Source organism: Papilio polytes, unplaced genomic scaffold, assembly GCF_000836215.1.
Source record: "Papilio polytes unplaced genomic scaffold, Ppol_1.0 DF823923.1, whole genome shotgun sequence".
In the NCBI taxonomy this organism is placed as follows: domain Eukaryota; kingdom Metazoa; phylum Arthropoda; class Insecta; order Lepidoptera; family Papilionidae; genus Papilio; species Papilio polytes.
The window spans coordinates 3991905-4012960 of record NW_013525281.1 but is presented as its reverse complement, the minus strand read 5'-3'; the positions used below and the strand labels follow the sequence as shown (position 1 = coordinate 4012960).

Sequence of the window (21056 nt, the reverse complement as noted above, 5' to 3'; positions counted from 1 at the left end):
ACAGTGATATTTTTTTGCATCAATCGCTAGATGTCACTTTTTCGAAAAATGTCTCAAGAGAAATCAAAAGACAGCAAGAGGGCGCCTGAATCTAATAGTCAATAAATGGCCGCCTGCGTCACGACGCTGCGCAATCAAGCACGGAAATAACTAACAGCTGTTCTACAATATTCGTTCGGGCAACTCAGGTAGCAGCTGTATTCGGACGAACACTCAGCCGTTTTCCTTGGAACTACGATTGTTTGGACATTGGATAGTGGCTTTCTCATTGTTTAATCTTTCGCCGTGCAGCACGAACGGTTCCATTTTTCGGTTTATTACTGTCAGCGTGTGCTTTTAGTATTGGATTCGAAAGTGTGTGAATCATTACAATTCGTGCGTTTCTTGGCGATATGTTTACCGAAATTCGTTCATTGTTGTTGTGACTCAAATCAAGTTGAAATGCCTCGTGAATACGTGGACCGCGAGGAGAGTTCTACAGTGTTATGTCAATAGAATCTCTGGTAGATAGTAATTTTAATTTTTATAACCGTAAAAGTAATTTTAAAAATGTCTAGCACAGTACCAAACAGTTCTGCCTTAAGAGCTCTAGCTTTAGAATACAAAAGCCTGCAGGAAGAACCAGTGGAAGGCTTTAGAGTGAAATTGTTAGGAGAGGACAATTTATTTGAATGGGAAGTTGCAATTTTTGGCCCACCCGATACATTATATCAAGGCGGATATTTCAAGGTAAGAATTGATCTTTATTTTATGATAATAATAATATCCTTACAATCATGATGACATCTTACGGTTTCTTGCAATGAGTACAATATAATGATAATAATACAATGATATTATCACAATTTTATGCAGCATTTTTATCTATTGTTTCCTAATTAAACTGTCAAGTGTTTTGTTCAGTTTGCAATTTGAAATAACTTAATGGAATCATCACTATCACTATAATTAGCTAATATAAACTTTTTTTACTAAGAACAAAAACAACCTTGCATGTAGTTTGTTTTGTTGTAATATTTTGGTACTTGATGGTTTAGTATTTACTGTCACATTTGGTTGTTTAGAGAACCTTAAGGGACTTAAGCGAAGCAGTAAGGTGGTTATGTAAAGAAATATTTATGTACTAAAAGTTTTTAGGGATTTATTATGTACAGTCAATTGGAATTCCATGCATTACAATAATTTTGTGGTACTTGGCTGGTGAAAATTTGTTTTATCAAATAAAATATGTAATGAAGAACTAAGCATTGGTTGCGCAGTTGTTAAGTACTTTACTGGATGAATATATAAACAACAACAGACTCACCATGTATCAATGGCTTTTTTGAACATATCTGAATTTATCAGATGTTTTCATTGAGAAAAACATTATGATGCAACCCTCGATGGGTTAATGTGGTTGACCAATTCTCCTCTAACTGGATGAAGCCCCAAGCTTCTCAATAGGAATGTATACAAGTTGATGTTAACATAAAATGATTATTCCTATTCCGTCATCATAAATAATGATTCATAGATAAGTAGAATTATTTATATTGGGGAAAACTTTATATATGAACTGATAATATGTTTCTTGATATGATTTTGTTCAATTGCAATTATTAAAATTGATATATCGAGTTACAAAGCAAATAAAACAATAGTTGAATTATGAGAATTCACAAAATAAGTGTGCAAAAGTAAATTTCTGGCTTTACTTTGAATAATTATGTTATATGAAACTCCCTTCTTATAGTGGGTAGGCAGAGAATATACAACTGATCTATTCTATCAGATGTCATCTGAACTCGCTTTGTTACATACCTTTTTCATAAAAATCATTCATCTTCAGTCTTAGCCTTCTCTGGTCTTTCTCTAGTTTTTGACAAGAGAAATTGTTCTCTTGTCAAAAACTAGAGAAAGACAATTAATCTTAAGATTGATTGCAATCTTAAGATTAACAAATTGATTTCTTTAAAAAGTTTGTTAGCAATGCAGGTTGTGTATGAATGTTGTTACATCAGATTTGGCAGTAACATCAACATGGCATTGTTTGAAATTGTTATGTTAAAACAAACTGATATGGTATTTTACAATTGATTACTCACCGAGAGTAGGGAAAATTTTAATACAACTATTATTCATTTAAAACAAGCAATAAAAACAGAAAAGTATGTATTCTTTAATCCAGTATGTGAAATATATACAATACTAGCTTTCGCCTGCGACTCCCTCCGCATGGCATTAGAAATATGTAATAAAGTGAGTAGCCTATGTGTTCCCTCAGACTATAGAAGTAGAATCTATACCAAATTTCATTGAGATCCATTTAGCCGTTTAGGTTACAAACTCTAACACACATTCATCCATACATCCATCTAAAATTTCATATGTATAATCATACTAATCATACTTCATATTAATATTATAAATGCGAAAGCTTAGATGGATGGATGGATGGATGTTTGTTAGAGTTTATAGCCTAAACAGCTGAACGGTTTTCGATGAAATGTGGCATATACGTAGTTGATAGCCTGAAAGAACACTTAGGCTACTCACCTTTATTTATTTTAATTCCACGGGGACGGAGTCGCGGGCGAAAGCTAGTATTAAATAAGATTATTGTACCAATAAGGTTTTTGGTTGGGAATTTATTTCTAACCTGATTTTATTCACTGCCACAATGCACACATTGACACACTGTAAATTGCTCACAATAAAGACAGAACATATTCTGTAAAAGCTGGCAATGCGTCTGGTTTCTTTGGTTTTGCCAAGTGAATTTCATCCACAGCTTGTTTACCCCTTTGTACATTAAAAAGCTAAAGAATTTTCTTAGTTACAACAATTATTTGGTTGCATTATGTTGATGGATGCTAATTACCTATTACATTAGTGACTTATCACCTATTGTTATTATTTTTTATATATGTAATAAAATGAATTTGTATTGTTTCAGGCACATATGAAGTTCCCACCAGACTACCCTTACTCTCCACCTTCTATTAGATTTCTTACAAAAGTGTGGCATCCAAATGTATATGAGGTAAGTGTGATATATTACCTACAATATTTTGATGTGCAATTTCATAATCTATTAAAATGAAATCTAAATATAACTATTCAAATGTTTATTATTGTTTTAAAACAAAAACCACTAATGTAATGAAAAGTTTTCACTTTCGTGATACATGTAATAAACTACTTTGTCATCTTTTTTTGTTTAACATATTTGATTTTGATTTTTGATGAACAAAAATATTTGATTTTTTTATTATATTTTTATATTATATTTATGTGTTATAATAGTTACATGGTATATGATAATTGCAAAACAAACCTGGAATATACCTTATAAGTTATTTCTCAATATTCAATCTTAATCATTCAAAATAATAAATAATTTCAATTACATATAAACAAATACAATATGCAGTGCATAGACCCGAAAAGTCTCAGAAAAACATAACAATGGTGATTGTTAGACTGGAACCCAGAATATTTTTTGCGACACACTCAAAGCGCAGGTAAGCGGTTTTGTAACGTTTTTAATACTAATATTCAATGCAAGCCGATGAAATTATATTTTTCGTATCACTTTAAATGACAAAAAATCGCAATAACGAGTTTTAAAAAAATTATCGAATTATACTTACAAAGTCGAGAAGATAAACTTCGCAAAATTTAAATTCCTATCCTTGTTTAGTGAATAAAAAACTAGCTGACTACAAATCTTCATAGGAAAGGTCGCAATAAAGGACGGAAACAGCTGCCCGACCTTCTGCTGCGATTGTTTATGTCCATTATTGAACCCTGTACACTAAAGCTTACTTGTACAATACAATACACTTCAAGAATGTTGTACAAATCGTAATATTTATAGAGACAAAACTTGAGATGATAGCATTTAGCCTTCTTTGGTATAAGAAAATTTACAATGCTTTGTTCGTCTCTGTTCACAATAAAGAGGGAGGAAGGCTAGACTATCAAAAATAAAATTAAGCAGGGAGGGGAGACTGAAATGACGGAAATAACGATCGATCTGAACGACGAAATTTACTTGACTTGGACACATGATAAAGATGGTGCAGAAAGAAACCGTATAAAAAAGAAACAAATGCATTACCAATCTATACTATTATAATAAAGCGTAAACACACACTTCTTTGTTGCCTAAGATGTCAGCAATCACAGCATATTTTCGAAAAAAAATTATAAAAAAAAAACCCTACACTTACGTCACGCTTTAGGCTATATACTTTCACGCCGTTAAACTTAGAGGTAAATATTTTGGATAAAAACCCTAATGTGGGAAAGAGACCATAAGTTATTGCCAACATCAAGGTAGCAAGGTTGCCATGGGTTGAAATTATGTCATGTCATGTCATTTTGACATTTGCAATTGATAATTTGACAAATGTGAACAATAAAATGAACTTTTTATAATTTTATGCGGATGAAGTCGCATGGGAACAAGTAGTGATAATCATAAAGTCATTATCACTTTTTTGTATCTGTAGACTGCTATTTCCTAGGACATGAACTCTGACTGTGACAAATCGTGGTAGATGTGATGACGACAAAAAGAAACTCGTCTTTGTTGATTCACTCTCGTACCCTTTCCGCATCAGTTGAACCTTGAAATACTGGCTTTGGACGTCTCACTAAATTTTCCTTCTAAAAATGTTGTCTAAATAAAAAATAAAAAGTTGTAAAACAAGAGTAAAAGAATACAAATACTATAGATACGGTACATATCTGATCCAAGTCGTACATATATCATATTAATGAACGAAAAGAATATCGGTTAAGTATAATACAAGCAAAGATCTTCGTTAATATTGATCTATTCTGCACACATACTACTGTTAAGGTTTGTATGTTGCAAAATCTACTTTTGTGGCATATTACCGGCATATCTTGACCATGCCACACGGTGCAATTGCAAAAAAACGATCAAGTCAATACAAGCACAGTTTTAGTGACGTTCGTACGTTTACCGTTAGCTTTCGTGAGACGACCAAGCAACAACGGCAAAGCGGAATAAAGTTGTGGCGAAACATTAGGGTCATCAAACTAACAATGATTCACACAGCGACACATCCCGCCGAATATTTCTCTAGAATCGACAACCATAAACAAGCGATTTAAAGCCGTAAAGTGCAAACACTAAGAGCGATATTCTTGAAAATATTTAAATGATGCGCAATTAGTACTAGGTGATTTAATTACTCTGTTTTGCTAACAAGGAAACACGTGTACAATGAACAGTGTTATCGTCAAAATATTTTGCTATGAGATTTCAAACCATATGTATATAGGACGACACCCAGAACTACAGCACTTTTGAGACAAAAGTAAAATGCTAGTTTTATCTGCGATGTTGCCTAAGTAAACAGTGGTAGTGCCCGCTTTAACATCTTAGCACGAATAGGCCGGCACGCCCGGTGTAATGCCACGACCACACAGAAGATAGGCGTGAAATGGAAGCAATTCCGTGTTTCGTCTCATGAGTGTGGTGCCGGAAGCCTAATTTAAGTCCCTTTCTCTTTACCACTCTTTTCTTATAAGGAGAGGATGGGAAGGGGAAGTGAATTTTACGGAGGAAGAGATACATAGGAAGGGGAGATATTCTCTTTATGTGCGTCTCCTCCTCTGTCGGATAAGGGTAGGCAACGCATCTGCAATTGCGGATGTCTATGGGCAGCGATCGCTTCGCCATTTTGGCGGATTCAGGTGGCCGCTTGCTCGTTTGCCACCCTATATTATAAAAAAAAGTAAAAATGCCAGAGAGCTATTCTATGCTACATAGAACTAAGGAACCGAATATAGTTGCTATGCAAGTAGTGGTCAAATACGAGTAATAATTTACAATCTAATTCATGAATGAACAAAAATGTTTATACACCTTACTGCAGTTGACAAGACATTTTTCACTGTGATATAGGAAGATATACTTGTCATTTATCTCAATGCTAAGTTTATTTCTATTGTTTGTTGTTTACATTCAATGGCGGCAATGAAGCTAAACAATTTACTTTCATGCCGTCACCACTGATTATTGTATGAAATGCAATAATATGCAATCTCGTATAGAAATTTCTAGAATCATTGTTCGAATCTGTGACTTCGAAGTGTGACCTCGCTTGCGATTGCTGTGTGCTGCTGTGACAGCTCAAAGTGGAATTTAAAAACATTATTTATGCGTCTTCGCATAAAAATGCTAACAATTTCTTGCTGGTAAATAACACGAAGTATTGGACTGTTACATTAGTGACCTTATAAGCTTATTAAAAATCTTAATAATCAACGAACCCTGGAACGAAACATTTCATACAAAACTACGTTTTAATTTAATCTTATCTAACTAATATTATAACTGCGAAAGTTTAGATGGATGGATGTTTGTTAGACTTTGTAGACTAAACGGCTGAACGGATTTTGATGAAATTTGGTATAGATGTAGAGGATACTCTGGAAGAACACATAGGCTTGTCGCTTTTATAATTTAACGCGGACGGAGTCGCGAGCGAAAGCTAGAAATGTTCTAATATTAGTACCAACTATTACTACTATCAATACTATAAAGAGAAAAAGTTGATTGTATGCAACGAATAATCTCCAAAACTATTGGACCGATTTAAAAAATCTTCTGCTATTAGAAAGCTACAATATTACTGGGAAACATAGGCTATACTTATTACTAGACTTATCAACGCGGACGAATTCGCGGGTAAAAGCTATAGTAGATAAGATAGACAAGGCACGAGCAACATTGTAGCTAACATTTATACATGATACAGAATTCTTTGGAATATTTAATATCAATTAGTTGTAAGGTACGGTAGCGTACATTCTTCTAGGAAAGTCGATTGGTCGTGAAACAGGACATATGTTGCAGTTGAACGACCGCGCACCGCTGCCACTGCCCACCACACACTGTGATTCACTTAACAGTCAATGAACTAAATTGAATACAAATTATAATAGTTTAAAGTATGTTAATGTATACAATTCATGGTTTTAATCTTATGCAGCTATTAACGTTAAGTGGAGTAGGTGAATCGATCACAATACATGACACATTGTAGCAATCAAGCCAGAATGTAATGACAATTTACACGTAATCGCTCTAGTTTTCTAGCTTATCAAATGCCACATCTAGGAAGATTAACATAAATACTAGATGTCTTTCTAAACAACCGTTGTGAAACGGCCTCTCCTCGGTATTTCCAAACCAATACGACTTAGGGTCCTTCAAAAAGCGAGCCTATCATTTCCTCAAAGGCAACGCATCTCCTCTGGTGTTACGGATGTCCCTGGGCGTTGTTGATCACTTCGGTGTTCACGCAGCTCGTTTGCGCCTTTTATTAAAAAAAACATAACAATTGTCCTATCCGGAGTAAAAACACTGACCTGTTTAAATGGACTGGGCATTTATGGCCTAGTTGATTGTCGCCACTATTCAGATATAGGTTGCGTTTGGTGAAAATTCGGAGTAATAATGGAGATAGAATTAACTGTCACTAACTGGCGCGTTTAAATCGGGACGAAGCATAAGCTGTCATTTCCAAGAAATGGTCAATCCTGTACAGATCAGTGGGTAAAACCATTCTATCAGTACAGTTTGTTATTTTTGTTTTTGTTATAAGATTGTCATATCTAGAATTTGATAATTACTTTGCGGTGGTAGTAGGTCACTGCTTATCAAACTGCGGTCGTACATATTGTTCAATATTATGAGGAAACGGAAAATATACTTTATTCCTTTGTACGATAGATCAAAATCCAGTGCAATACTTAAATTTTACCATCTTAAAACATTACATACCGTTTGGCCACATTGACCATAGCGCCTTTAAACCGGACCACCGTAATATATGCTCCAACTCGCCTGGCGACATAAATAGTCTACGTGATGGTATCAACTCCCAATGAAACAATGAATAAAAGACATTAACACGATTTAAAAACATTTATTGAACTGTTGAATGTATTGAACGACCTTGTATTGAATAGAATAATATTAGCAATCTTTGGATAGCAAACATCTTCATGAGATATGCAGAAGTGTGGCATGTTTTTGAAATCAATTAAAAAAAACTTAAGTGAATGACCTAAATTGTTGCCTATACAATTATTAATACTAATGTTAAAGGCGATTTCATCTTTTGCGGTTCTTCGAACTCGTATTACGACCTTGGCTTAATTATCATTCCACACGACCTGTACGTTGTGAGCGCTTTGAACTTGCCACAAATACAGCCGTCCGTAAATAGTTTACCAGAGAAGATACACTCGACATTTGCCAACATTTCCTTTGTGTGCCACGTGGTATTTTTTACGCCACATTTGTGGGGCGCGTTTAGTGACGTCATCGAGACCCTGACCCGATACTATCTGATAAATACGCAGCTAAGCTGAACGTGAATAATTGCAGTGATTTCCACTATTTATAAACTTTTTAAAATATATCTTGTTTTTTTGGCAGATTGTTAATTTTTAAGTGCGGCCAATCTAAATTGACTCCGAACTGGTTATAGCCAAAATTTTAATCTTCATGGCAAAGTACAATCGTCATGGCCTAGTAACCTAGAATGACACTTTACAATATATTTTTCAAAAGCAACCTTATTAAAAGAATTTGATTCGAGCCGATAGTATTTGAAGAATACGAGGTTTTCATATCATGTAAAATATTTGTGCTATTTATAAAGAAATTTCATTCACTAATTAATAAAGCGTTTTTCCGATTAAAGCTGGAATATTATCTTACTTTCAAGTTTTTATTAATTTAACGTATGAAGAATAGTGGGTGCTTCCGTGTTAAGAACACCTTCAACTCAGCCGTGACAGGCTTGAAGGTCGAGACTAGAACGTCGGACGCTGTTCAAATTTTACTAAACTTTTTCTGCTATGCCGCCGTATTCATTTAAAATAGTTCTACATTATGTAGGAACAATATTTTAACCAACATTATGAAATCCAACGACAGGGAAGTGTCAATCTTTACTTACTAATGTTATAAAATCTAAATACATTCTTTGTTATGCAGGATGCAATCTTACTTCTTACTAATTATAAATGCGATATTTAAGATGGATGGATGTTTGTTAAAGTTTGTAGCCTAAACAGCTGAACAGATTTCGATGAAATTTGGTATCTCAGGCTCACCCTTGTTATTTCCACGCGTACGGAGTCGCAGGCGAAAACTAGTCACAGCATACATTAAATAAAAATCTTATAGCGAGTCTTAATTGTTGGCAGAATGCGTATGCGTTTATCAAAAAATCGCGTCACTGTCTTGTAGATTTATTAATTTAAAATTCGACCTCTGATCATTGTCAACCCTCATCAGTCAACTGAACAGGTTCGTTGGACTTCCTGTGTTTTAATTTTTTTCAAGAAAGAATACCCAAAAGCGATATCTTCCGCAATTAAGTCAGTGATCCCAAGTTTGAATTTGCTAATGTTAAGCAAAGAATCTCTTCCTAGATGATCGTGAGGTAAATTTACGTGTGAAATGTGGGTGTTATGAACAGGGTTTGTATATTGGGTTCGCTTCCCGATTTAGAGGTCAGCACCACACGCGTCTTTGTGCGGAGGCGCACTGACTACTGGTATTTATAGCCGGGGGCGACGATCCTTCATGTGTTTATGCTTTATCATCGTCGTAATGAGATATAATGTTTAATTTAACTATAAGAGCGCACACCTTTGACTAAACTATCGCACAACTATATTGCGGTTGTTTCGCAGCCAATTCAACTGTTTAGTTACACAACTAAAAATCGAGTAATTTAGCTCATAGGAACCAAGTGTGCGCACGCTGTAAGAAATCTAATGTTATTACAAAAAGTATTTGTACGCAGTAAGATCGAGCTGTTGCTACGTCGTTGTAGGCGCAATAGAAGCACTTTTCCTTGTTAGGCTCTAGCCCCGATTTAATCCTTATGACGTTTTGTAATTTACTGCTATCTTCGCATTCAAATATCCAGTGATTTAAGAGCTTTTAGTCAATTCTACGGCAAGGTTATGGTTATTTTAATACATTTCCTACTCTAAATACGTCTATGTGCATGTCTGATACTTAATGCTTAAAATGTGATCTAAGAATAGTACTTTAGTAGGTCTTCTTTTTAAGCCTTAAGTTTTATCGTAGAAATTGTGGAGATGTACAAGGGAATTATCAATGCACCTTACTAATAAATAAGGCAGAAGAGGTTGTGCGACGGTAATATTTTTTTAGAAACGGCACGTTAGTTCAAATCCAGATGATGCTAGCTAAATTGCAAAGCAATCCGGAACTTCTTGTTTACGAAATCCACGTAATTAAATTGCCAATGGAAAGGAACGAAATATAACGGATAAATGGTTTAGATATACAGAAATAAAATATTATGAACTGTTGCTACTCAGAATTTTGACGTAGATTATTTCTTATTTAGTTATTTATAAAATTATGTATGTTAATATTATTAAAAGATAATATATTGATCATTTAATAAATAAGAATTATAACAAAATAACTATGTATGTTCTGTTCCAGTGCGATCGTTTGCACATAGATAACGCTTAAAAATATTTTTTCGCACTTTTTGTTTGCACAAATGGCAGCGTTCTAATCTATATGACCTAGTGTCGCTGACTGGTTAGGTTACTTTCACATTGACTCGTTTTTTTTAATTAATTTGCATTTCTGATCACAGGTTATTTAAAAAAAACACGGAACTTTTATCTAGTTGATCTGTTCTTACCGTAGCTTGTCTGCGATAATTTATCCTTCACTGAACTATATTACAGCAGCAGTTGGCATTAAAAGTGAATAATTAATAATTTGGTTGCATTTTGAAATAATATAGTATCATTTTTATAAATGCTGTAATATTGTATTCAACAATAAACAATAGTTCATCTGATTCGATATGCCATATTCGAAATAATCTAGGCCACTGAAGAGTAGGTCAGGGCGTCAGTTACCGGGTCGCAAATAATATTTTATAAGCATTTATTAATACGTGGATCAATTGTTTTCATCATTAAGAAGAATCTATATCGTGGGGCAACACTAGGTCATAGGTCCCTATAACATCTGACAATGTCAATCAGGAGTATTAAGGACTAGCAGTCGCTAGCGACTTTATCCGCGTTTAAAAAAATGTAAATATGGTTACTCACAATTAAATTACCTGGTGAAAGAATTTTTGAAATCGGCCCAGTAGTTTTTACATGAATCGAATACATACAAAAGTCCAAAAATACAAATCATTCCTCATAGTAGAAGTAGAAGTAGAAGTAGACATACAATTTTACAATTATATTATTGTCTAAAAGCCAGTAATGTAAGATTATACAGTGTAACATTGAGCGATCATTCAAGGGTAGTTTAGAGGTTAGCAGCTCAAACTAACACGTCTTCCGCTTTAGCCATACCGAGCTAGGAACTATGCAATTCCTATGTACAAATACCAGTTAGCACAGTTTACAGTACAAGCACACATATTTAAGCTTACATAAAATAATTACAAGGCTAATGAGGTCCAATATACAATCCCCAACAAAGGCTATATCATGTTTAATGAAATTTATTTGGAACAACGTAACCATGACCCTATTTCTCTAAGAAAGTATAGATGTATTTTGTGAAAGAAGATATGCGTAGTGTGACAAATATGGCGGATGATAGAGATGTATGGAAGAGCAGCATTTATTGTACCGACCCTCTGTAGTGACAAGATCAGGTTGATGATGTCATTACACTACATTGAAAAATAAATGACATCGCCGCATAAACCTCTTGTACTGCCCTATACGGTATATTCGTTAATATTAAAATGTGTGGTTACCTGCCAGTTTGCACGCAACGCATCTAACGTATGAAAACTAAAAAAAAGCAAGAGTCCGTATCGAGTAATCGATGCAGTGTGAATTTATATAACAGCAGTGGCGTAAGCCGACGCGTTGCGAAAACTCAGAGTATCTTCTGCTCTCTAATTGTTAAATGTAATACATGTTTATACGTTAAATAGTTACACTGATGTGGCAACACGAGGGGGTAGACAGTGAATAAGGTAAACTAAGTAGATATCTACGCCGAAAAGTCGAAGAAAAGACTTAGTAACTACTTTTACACAAATAAAACAAATCTAAAATAATGTTCATTTTTTACTTTAAAACTAATTTGTGATGCAAAATTACTGCGTGAAATAAAATTAAAAGAGAAAGTTTTTGGAGAGCAATTAGATTGAATACACAAACTTGTAGGATTTCTTGACGAACATTATTACTGATTTTATTATGTAAGCAACCGACAAGTCGTTTCAGTTACGAAACGTTCGAGAAAATTCGACGATTTGAAATAATTCTTGAACGACATCTGAAAACATATTTTCGCTTTAACTTTGCCCCAGTCGATATTACATTACCATATTTATCTGATTCCGTAGTCGTTTTTATCGTGAATTTCATACACGTGGAGATCAAAGTTGGTACTTTGTAATGATCATAGAAATAAACTCTTTGTTGTTACGACTTGTGTAAACAAAAATATTATTAAGAACGATTTAAAAGTGCTGCCCTGACACATTTATTACTTTGGCTAGCAAAGGAACAGTCCCACCCCGTTTAGCATTACAAATCTACTTATAAATGCGAAGGATGGATGCATGTTTGTTACTTACGCTTTAAAAGATAACAATCTAAGATTATATGGGCTATTAAATTTGTTTTCATTCCGCGTGGACGTAGTCGCTGTGAAAAGCTAGTATTAAGTCCGAAAAATATGGAGCCATTTTTTTGGATAATAGAGAGTATTGTTAATTGTTACCGCCAAAAACAATTTCTCTTTATAAAAAATAATTTATCATATAATCCGTTTACGCGAAACATCGGAAGAGTGAAAGGAATATTGAAACGTTAGAGAAAGTAGCGAATTTAATCGAGGTATTGACGCCTATACGCCTGGCGATCCATATAATATTTATGCGTTTAATTACTTTAATATTTTGCCTCCATTGATTAGAAGAAAGACCATATAATACTGGATATGAAGGTCTATTAGAATTGAAAATATCTACGCACTTACACTGGCAACACTGGATTTTTTTTACATCTTACCTTTAAGAACAGACACCCAAAATAATAATTACTTACTCTTGGTCGAAATACGTGACAATCTTAAACAATGTATTGAGTTTTTTTTAGTTATTTAATCAGTGACAAGTGCGTTTCCACAATTACTATATTGAATGTAAAATAGAATACAAATTGACTATAGATACCCTTGGCCTGTACGCAACTCGACAAAAAGACCACAAACAATAGGAACTCGAAGGTTCCACCACGACCCTGGCTAAACGGCCTCCAGAACAATACTAAGTCGATGCCAAAATCATGCAAGAAATCGATAGCAAGCCAGCAAAAAATATCGATTAAAAGTTGTCTATGATAGGATAAACATTTTCCAAAAATTTGAAAATATTGAATTGAATTTCGGTATAAACCGGTTTTAAAAAAATCTAAGAAACGAAAGAGCATAGGAAAGATAAGCCACAGTCGTACCGAATGTGCTTATTCGATTTTATTAAGTATTTATTTATGTTCTTAGAAACTTATATCCGAGGTCTCGAAAACAGACATAGACACCTCAATGTCTTATCGATTCAGAGAACTTAGACATTATAACGAGCTTCGTATGCAGAAATATACTGCGTATCGAATACCCAGAACAATATGGTAAAAGATTCTTGTAGGCACAAATGTCCTCGCTTTTAGATTAGGTATTTAAATTGACCGCTGAATAATCGATCGCCAAAGGATCCGGTACTGATTGACGTGCGCATAATCTTTGTTGTATATTTTACGGCTAATACAATCAAAAGCCTTGTTGTCAGTTATATTTTATGCTTCTTGGACATACGATACAGTCGCTGTGTGCGAGGTTATAGTGAAATTTTAATACGGAATTGCAAATAAATTGTCGCTTGTATGCCGGCTTATTGTTAGTACAAAGGGGTGCATAAAGTATGAGACTAACACTGTTTTATTTAAACTTGACTTCAATATCATCACATTATGTAGTCTATGAATATGGTTGGCCAGACTAATAATAATAGTTAATTGAAAAAATCAAGACTATATGACATCCCAGGAAAATAGTAAAAAAGGTCTCACCTCTTTTGTCACAACAGAATTGAAATGATTCGTGACGTAACAATAACAGCGTTGAAGGTAGAATTAAATTTAATTGGTAATATTCTTAAAACATTATTTTTTAATCGTATTTATTTAAAATAATGTCTGTTAATATTCTATGTTAAGAGTTTCCACTACTGCCGATCCCAGGGGTGTCGTGTTAACTGACAGAATAACTGAACGAGAGTACAGGGTACAAACGGCTTCTTGAATTAACTAGCAAACTGCTTACGAAACTGAAGTCTAACACAACTCGGTTATTTCCTGACTGTGAATAAGTAATAAGAATTTACCCACTAATCATCCAAATACCTGTAAATTTATAATTTACGCCTATCCTGCAGGGATATTGTCGTAAAGGTTAATTTATTAAACAGTTCTGGATGCCTTTATATTAAGAGTTCTAATGAATAGAGAGGCATTAAATTTTGAATTTGATGAGTCAATGAAAGAAGGTAAATGTTGAAATATCACATTTAGGATATGTTATGTTTACGTTTCAGAACGGTGACCTGTGCATATCGATCCTGCATCCCCCGGTAGACGACCCGCAGTCGGGCGAGCTGCCTTGCGAGCGCTGGAATCCGACGCAGTCTGTGCGCACAGTGCTGCTTTCAGTTATATCTCTACTCAACGAGCCCAACACCTTCAGCCCGGCGAATGTAGACGCCAGTGTCATGTACCGCCGCTGGCGTGAATCCAAAGGCAAGGATAAGGAGTACGAAAATATCATAAGGTAATTGACTGGACATCATCTTCATCAACTTGTCCTAGTCCCTGCGGAGGGTCGGCCCAGTATGTGTTGCTCTTCCATACATTTCTATCAGCCGTCGTATACTCCCTAGTTAAGCATATCCTCGTTCACACAATCTATCCATACTTTCTTTGCTCTTCCATCAACTTTGTAGTCATCCACATCAAATTCACTTTCTGTTATATGTCCCCATCTACTCGTCGCATAACATTTTTCTTCTCAATTTTTCGACCACTGACGCTACTTTCAAACTTCATCTAATATACACATTCTTAATTTTAATAATTAACTAGCTTCTGCCCGTGACTCTGTACGCGCGGAATTAAAAAAACAAAAGTGATAAGCCTATGTGTTCCTCCAGACTATTCTCTAGATGTATGTATACCAAATTTCATCCAAATCCATTCAGCCATTTAGCGTACAAACTCTAACAAACATCCATCCATCCGTCTATCCATCTAACGCATTTATAATATTAGTATGAAGTATGATTAAGAGATAATTGACGCGAACAATATGTAATACAAATGTACAAATAAAACGATAAAACTTCATAGGGTATACTAACAGCAGTCTCGTCTATTAATGCCAGTTGAATAAAATTCTTCCCACTTCAAAGATATTATGCACTTCACAGTGATACAAAGACCTTGCATTGACAATTGATAGTAATTTTAGTTGTTAGTGTCTCCACTATGTAGACTATCTTATAATTTATGTGATATAAATTGAATTGCTTTATAAAGCCAAGTTGAATTTTAATAATCTCGTCTGACCGCGTAGTTTTAAACTTCGTAATAGTTTAACAATATTGGATAGGACGACAAATATTTAGCTTTCTTATCATATGTTAATTTATTTATTGTATTTTACAGAAAACAAGCCCAGGTAGCGCGCGTCGAAGCGGAAAAAGAGGGTATAGTTGTACCTCTCACGTTAGAAGATTACTGTATCAAAACGCAAGTCAAATCTACGACGCAGGAGCCTCAGGTAATTTCATAAATGTATTCGATTCGATAGACAGAACTGCAAAGGATTTGCGTCATGTCAAATTTAAAATTCATTAATGTAAAAACGCGGCTAAGCAGCAGAATGTACTGCATAATTTCATGCTAAATACATATGTGTATCTCTTATTTACTTCACATCATTTAAACGAGTCTTGGAAATTTCCATCTTCACATTCCGAATCTTTGTAATGTTTGTTTTGACAATGATATTCAAAAAATATACAGAGAAGGCATGCTTGACATTTTAAACATTTTTCACATAATCTCAATAATGCTATCCTCAACATCAACAACACATTGTTATTTAATTAATTTATTTAAATGAATTGCCAATAGGTGTCATTAAATAATATTTAAATGTTTATTTTGTAATACTATTTAGTTTATTTTACAAAAGATGGAGGTCATCATTTTCAAAATGTGTCATTACACATGTCAATACAAAGTTACAAGGTGGCGGACTAAACTTGACGACTGATATAGTACCTTTAGAGAAAGTACCGGTGAACAGATTTTGTTCATTATGCCTCGTCTATTTTTTAAATGTTCAACAATAACGTTTTATTTTTCAGTTGGACATGACAGATTTCTACGATGATGACTACGATGATCTCGATACTGACTCGGATGAAGAGATCGAGGGCGGCGAGGGGGATGGCGATGATAGCGGGAATGGGGAGTCGTGAGATCGCGCCCCGCCTGCGCCGCCGCCGCCCTCTCCGCCGCCCCCATCCCCGCCCGCACCCCCACCACCGGCACGCCGCGCACGGACCACCAGGACCAGTAAGGCTAGGACCAGCAAGACTAGGACCAGTAAGACCAGGACCACAAAGTCGCGACACAAGCCGTACACTACCTCTAAACGATCGTGAAATCTCGAACATTGATTATCTGTGGGCGAACGTCACTGTCAGTTTGACATTAGACATTTGAAACTTTATTATCTGTAGGACATTGTGAATATCAGTAGTGAAGTAGTATCCGAACGCTTTGCTACAAAGATTTAAATGTGTAGACAGGCCTCTATATGCGGAATGAACCTAAATTGTTGAAGAAACGTAAGCTTATAGTTTTGTTTTGTATAAAATTTAGACACACGCAGTCACATTTATGCCTTTATAGATAATTTCTGGACCACTTTTGGACATTTTGATTACTGCTTACGTTAAGTTTATGAACAACATATTTTTACATAGTTTCTTTGCGTTTTGGGCCGTTATAGTTTTAATTTGGATGATGTTAAAAGATTATCATTTTGTTTTGGTAAAAACATAATATGTACCACTAAATGTTGCCACTTTTTAATGGAAAAGAAAAAAAAGTTTTATATGTACGATCATATTGCCTTGTTGACCGACTTCCCAAAAGAAGGAGGTACTCAATTCCTCTGTATGTTTTTTTTTACATTTTCATACTTTTCATTACGATCATAATCTTTGATATTACACGAGTTATTTAAATATTATCTGTTGTTTGTAAATTAACTTACCTATTTTATTAATAGGCCTCTCTGTGTGTTTATAATCTTTGTTTCGTTATTTTGCGATTGATGTTTGAATATTGATCACATCAAAAGCCGCGATATAGTCTTAATGCGAATTGACTAATAATCGCATATTAAATGACTTGTAAAAGAAAATCTTTATAAAGGCTTATCTTTTAGCTTATTTCTCTATGACTTGTGTATGAACAATAAATCAATGTAAAAATTATTTCTCTTTAGTACTTATAAATGTAAATGATTCCAGAAACTTCTAATCCATTTTAAATGTTCAGGCGTTATTTAGTCATGAATACGGATCTCATTTTATGTAAAAATAAATATTTTTACTAATATAAATAGCTTTCAAATGAACGAATCTAAAAAGCAAAGAATAAATAAACAAGCAAAATGAAATTACATACAAACATTATTTACTATCAAATTTGTTCAAAGTGAAAATACGTTTCACTTCTTTCGAGGTTATTAAATAATTCAGGCTGTCATATTGATAAAAACCTTGGAAGTATAAATGTATTGAGATTCAAAATTAATTAAATATTATGACTATGAATAAATCAATGTTCGTATCAAATATAAAAAAAACACTGCCATTATCTTATTAAATATCCATAGAAAAAATTGAAAAATTAAACTTGGGTACAGATAAAATTAAGGACTATCGTAATGTGAAATATATATTCTAAACATCTTTAATGTAGATTATATTATCTACATTTTTAAGAACAAATTTTGGCTCTAATACAAAATGATTTCTCTAGCTCAATCCTAAAATGTATTAATTTAGACATAGTTAATAACTAAAGAATTTAATGTGAGAGAAAATTATTTGGCATGCTATATGTCTATAAAAAATAAATTTAAAAATATAAATTTACTTGACTAACGCTTTAGAATAAACATTATTGTCATTAATTAATTTAAGTAACGATTTTCCATAATATGTGCCGAATACAGGAAAACCATGACAATGGAAGAAACAATATATATTAGTTGCTTTGGTTAATTTTGTAAGTCATTAATTAAAAATCGTTTTAACATCATAAAAAATGTTTTATCAATAATACGTTAGCAAGATCTATATCGAACTTTAAAATTAAATTTCTATGTTAATTCAGCCAAATGGAATGTGACGTCACTTAAAACCGCTTTTTACACTGCTGTGACCGTTAAATGAATTTTTAAATTAAAACCGTTAATTAACTATTATTTTATTTATAATTACCTGTTAAATTATACCTAAACGTGTGTGGCTTTATAGCTTGACCAGGGAAATAACCCTGTAATGGGGATGAGAGTTTTACATTACGTTAAAATATGTGAAAAAATCGGTACTATATTTTTTCTCAATATATGTTTTATATTTCTAGCCAAGCTAATGTACTTGAACTATAATTTATATCCTTAAATTTTGGTCATAATTCATGGGTTAGTAAGAAAATTTTCCTCAACAAGAAGTCTTGGACTCATTTACATTTTGTAACCTTAATTAAAATAAATATTGAAAATATTGTCTTAGGTCCGTGTGTTAGTCTCATAGTCGTCTAAGAGCATGTTTCACAATGTCCAAGGTTTACTAATTAATAGTTGCGTTTAACTTATTTGGAACTTATGAAATGCCGACTAAAAAATAAGTTCTAATTCAGGACTTTATTTGGACATTGTGGAACAGACTTGTTTTATTTATTAGCAGTGATTGGATTGTTTCGTTACTTTGTTCCTTAATAAACATCAAAACTAGGCAATATTATGTTATTTATTGCATGATATTGTCTATTAAACAATTTTTATCACTGTATGAATTTTACATCAAGCATATGTACAGATAAAAAGCATTTTTACTCTGTAGTAAATAAAATATCTCATTTTAGTGTCTTACCAGATGTCATACATTTAATTAGTTTAAATTGTAATTTTGCTTTTTTTTGTTTATTTTGCATGTAGAATTTTTATTTGGCACACATCACAACAGTGTTAGGGCAAAATGTACATAATTTCGTCGAGTTCATTGTAAACATATGAAATTTGTAATGTACAGAGATTTTATTTGTAATTTTAACAAGCTTTGAAGTAGGATTGATACGATAACATAATAAAGGAAACAATAAAGACAAAAAAATACATTTAAAGAGTACATCATATATTAGTATATGTAATCAAAATTTTACATATATTCTCATTTTTATCATGTGCACTAGATAAAGTTTGTGTAGGTAATTGTATCTCAAAGATTTAAATATCCCTTTACAAACAAGTGGCGTTTTCAAACTAATGTTGTCTCATTCCTTCACATTGGTTGTTACTTTGTTTTATCTCTATCTCTTTCTACCAATAACAGAACTATGTGTAACTCTCCTGCGTCCCTTTTTCTAGATTAAAGGTAGGCAGCATTAGCAAATGCGGATGTCTATGAGCAGCGGTCGCTTGTTTGTTTGTCACTTTATACTATAAAAAACTTAAAAAAAATTATTGGTCATAACATATAAAAACATTAGTTTTTCATACAAATGTTTTAGCAGTATATTGTAAGAAATCTCTCTACCACCATAATAGAATCCAATTAACTGTTTATATTAATTGAAAATCTTATTTTTATAGGAACGCGCTTTTTAATGTTTATGTAAACAAAATTATTGGTAAAGATGAATTTCAAAGTTTTTACGCAACATAATTTTTAATGATATTGTTTTATTTGATAATGAATTGAATACCGTAATCAATGTAAGGGTTTGTATTATTCTATTTAAATCTTTGCTGTATTTTTACAGATAAGGGCTTAGACTTATTGGATTTTAAAAATAATATCTGCTATATTTTTCATGTAATATTTATAGTGTTTTCAACATCTATTTTATTAGAGCAACATAATAGAAATCAAGCCATTAGATTATTAGAAGTTAAGTTAACCTCAAACTGTACTGAGTTAAATGTAGTGTGAAGCATTGATATATTAATGACCATATAAGTCGCTTACCATTCGAAAATACTGTTTTACTAATGGTGTCCTAAATATTGTTTGATGCAGAATTTAAAATGTCGTCCGAAACGTATCATTTAGTGTAGATTTAAGTTATAATAAGCGGTTTGGAAATTTACTGTAGGTAATACACGAAGAGGACGTTATGTAAAATATTCGATAATAAAGCATGTGTTTGGATGCTGTATACATTCTGTTTTATTATATTTTTATAGCCACCTGTAGTTATATCACTTGATACTCAACAATAGACCATTGTTCTGGACTTCCCTGTAGTGGAAAGTTTATTATACTTACGATTTTTTTAAGCTAATTTATACAATTTATAACTAACCGGACACACAAAGATTGAAAAACTTTTGTAAGTCTGTAGGGGAAAATAAGGTAGACAAATAAGGAATTCTAGCATGATGCGAAAGCGGCGCTTCTATCAGTTGATTATGAAAATCTATCTTGTCGGTCTACAGTTCTTCAAATCTTGTCTTAACCAATGACTAACCATGGTTTTGTAAGATATTACAGTCAATAAAAAATTACTGTCCGCTTAAAATCAGCCAACTTGCAACTCATGATCACATGTTTGTAAACTCCTGTAATATTACAGGGTATCTATTCTACTAATAATGTATAGTTTCGGTACCA

At 33.3% G+C, this 21056-nt stretch overlaps 1 protein-coding gene across 1 annotated transcript; it reads left to right on the top strand.

Moving 5' to 3' along the window:
* Positions 1–114: 114 nt before the first annotated feature.
* LOC106102399 (ubiquitin-conjugating enzyme E2 R2) lies at positions 115–20603 on the top strand. The gene is made up of 5 exons (XM_013281859.1): positions 115–729; positions 2939–3025; positions 14676–14908; positions 15802–15916; positions 16509–20603. Exons 1-5 carry the CDS (start codon positions 550–552, stop codon positions 16620–16622), a joined length of 729 nt encoding a protein of 242 aa, XP_013137313.1. The 5' UTR covers positions 115–549; the 3' UTR covers positions 16623–20603.
* Positions 20604–21056: the final 453 nt, after the last annotated feature.